At 29.1% G+C, this 2,467-nt stretch overlaps 1 protein-coding gene across 1 annotated transcript in view; it reads left to right on the top strand.

Annotated features, from left to right (window-relative positions):
- Nucleotides 1-1,622, top strand: part of LOC101504039 (uncharacterized) — a 3,289-nt gene extending 1,667 nt beyond the window's left edge. Inside the window, exons 2-3 of the mRNA XM_073366276.1 lie at nucleotides 1,295-1,358; nucleotides 1,496-1,622. Coding sequence (XP_073222377.1) covers nucleotides 1,295-1,358; nucleotides 1,496-1,622 — 191 coding nt within the window. The remainder of the gene's footprint in view (nucleotides 1-1,294; nucleotides 1,359-1,495) is intronic.
- The last annotated feature ends 845 nt before the right edge of the window (nucleotides 1,623-2,467 follow it).

The following is a 2,467-nucleotide window of genomic DNA, read 5'->3' as shown; positions in this document are numbered from 1 at the left end:
AAATGATTTCTAGAGGTCTATTGAAAAAGCAAAACTAGGTAAGATGCTTTCTTGTTACATAGGATTGGTATGAATGGGATTGTGAATAGGTAATACTATAAAATTTGAACTCAATTTGCTACATCCATTTGTTCTTAGCAAATTATATATGTCAAGGAGAATGCACTTTTTTGTTTATAGGGGCAGGTTCATTCTATCTTAAACAATGTATTTTTACCATTGCTATTTTAGAGTATTCTTGGAGCTCCTTCTAGGTAGCTCCATAGGATAGCTCGCCCGTTGTACTTATGTTTACATATGTGAACATGGCTCAATAGCAAAGTGAAGGGATTCCCGTAGTCCATTAATCATCAGATACAAATCCAAGGGTTTGCCTCAGTTTCATTTAAGGACATATTTTATCACAAGTCTATGTTGAGGGATAAAGTCGCCACACCAAATGTGTTTGGAGTCTGATTTGGTAAGGGGTAGGATGTTGGGAGGCAGTGCATGAAAATGTTGGGAGATGATAGTTGCTGCTCTGTCAAAACAAAGACGCAGGATATTGTTGCCGGTTGTATAATTTGTACAGGTTGGTTGCTGATTGCATGATAAAAAATTCTGTAGGCAAGAAGGCAAGAATTTAAAGGTGTAACAGAAATTCTGGTTTCAATTTTGGCAAGTCTTTGTTTGTTTTAATTTGAAGAAATGCAACGTTATTTCAAATCATATGTGAATACATAATTATGTGTATATATGTTTTTCTTGATATTGAACTTAATTGTAGAGGCTAATTTGAGAAACATTTAAAGACTCTGATGCTGAAGAAATGAAAAATAGTGCAAGTGAAACTAAATATTGATGATTTCGTTATTAGTTACTTGAATATGTATGACTTGTTTTAAAAGTTAAATAATTATGATTTGGTTAATTTATTTTATTTGAAATTAGAACAACAATAATAAAATTAAAGATATAATCTAGGAGAGGTAAGACACTTCATATTTAGTGCTATGTTATGCCTTGAGAGAAGAGAAACCAAAGAGGTAATTTTCGTTAGCTCGTATGTGATTATTTGAGTCATAAAACTGTTGACTTTAGATTATTAATTGTGATTTAACTTTGAATTGCATTCTCGCTATTGATGGCTTGGAAGTAATGAAGATTTAGCTGTCAACTCAACTAACTCATCATCAGTACAATGTATTGTCCAAAATGTGGCACTAAGGTTATTTTTATATAAATTACAAATAATGTAACATAATGTAGAGATTTATCTTTTTATTATTTTGATTCAATTTCTAAATATTCATAGCTAGGAGATTTTTTTTTGCTTCAAGTGAAGCTAGGAAAGATGATGTTGTAAGTTTTGGTGAAAAGTGATTAATAGGTTTAGTTAGAATATCTTATTTCATTGTCTTATTACTAAAAGTGTTGGTCTTAATGTTGATTCAAATGTACTATTGTGTTGCACATGGATTGTGTAAAGCATACTTGTTTGTTATGTAATTTTTAGATTCAATAACTTGATGAATTCACCGGTAATGTTTCACTCCCAAAAAGTTAATAGAGAAATGATGTTTCGTGCTGTGAAAGCAAAATCTATAATTGCTATTTTCAAGTTTTTAGGAGAGTTGACCTGATTTTAAGTGAGAATTTTAGTTCTTAATAGATATTTTGTTCATTAATTTTGCATTTTTCAAGATAAGTTTGTTTATATTTAAATGTTTTTAAATTCAAGATTACATTAATTACTACACATGTCTATTTTACCCGTTACACCAATGAAGAGAGAGTAATTAATTGAGTGTATTTATGTAAAGTAAAGATATATATTTGAAATTTTCTTGTTAATTTTTTTATTTGTACAAAACTATTTTAAAGAAAGTGTATATATACAGGACATTAATTACTTAAAAATTGAAATTCATGATTGTGTTAACTTGTATCTAAACATAATAAGCTTGTGGCTTATGTGTATTAGTAGTTTCAATTTTAATAATGTACACACAATGTATAGCTAGATAGTATCAATATCAGTGCAGCGCCTCTAAATTTAGCTGTCGTGTATCTCTTTCCTTTCTTTCTCATTCAATCAATAGAGGTGCTTTTGAGCCATTATTTTGTCCTTTTTAACCGAATAAATAATTTTCATATATAGATTTAGTTTTCTTTTGTATTTTTATGTGAATTCTTTGTCTAAATACAATATGGTTTTGTTTCATCTTATTGCAGCGTTGTTTGATCTTTCATCTTGTTGCAGTGTTCTTTTGGTTCAGATTGATAAACTAATATATTTTGATTTATTATAGATCTACTTATGAAGCATCCTTACATGATTGTTTACGATTTGTCGACTATGTAAAATTTTTTATTGATAATCCATACAAATTAACCTCTCTTGTAATTTGTTTATTTCTTTTGTGCTTTATCTTATTGCATTGTCTTGGACGTTTTATACAATGAGTCATAATATGGGTTTATTAGT

Source organism: Cicer arietinum, chromosome 3 (genome assembly GCF_000331145.2).
Source record: "Cicer arietinum cultivar CDC Frontier isolate Library 1 chromosome 3, Cicar.CDCFrontier_v2.0, whole genome shotgun sequence".
NCBI lineage: Eukaryota > Viridiplantae > Streptophyta > Magnoliopsida > Fabales > Fabaceae > Cicer > Cicer arietinum.
Note: the sequence above shows the minus strand (reverse complement) of the source record. Positions and strands in the feature narration are given on the sequence as shown.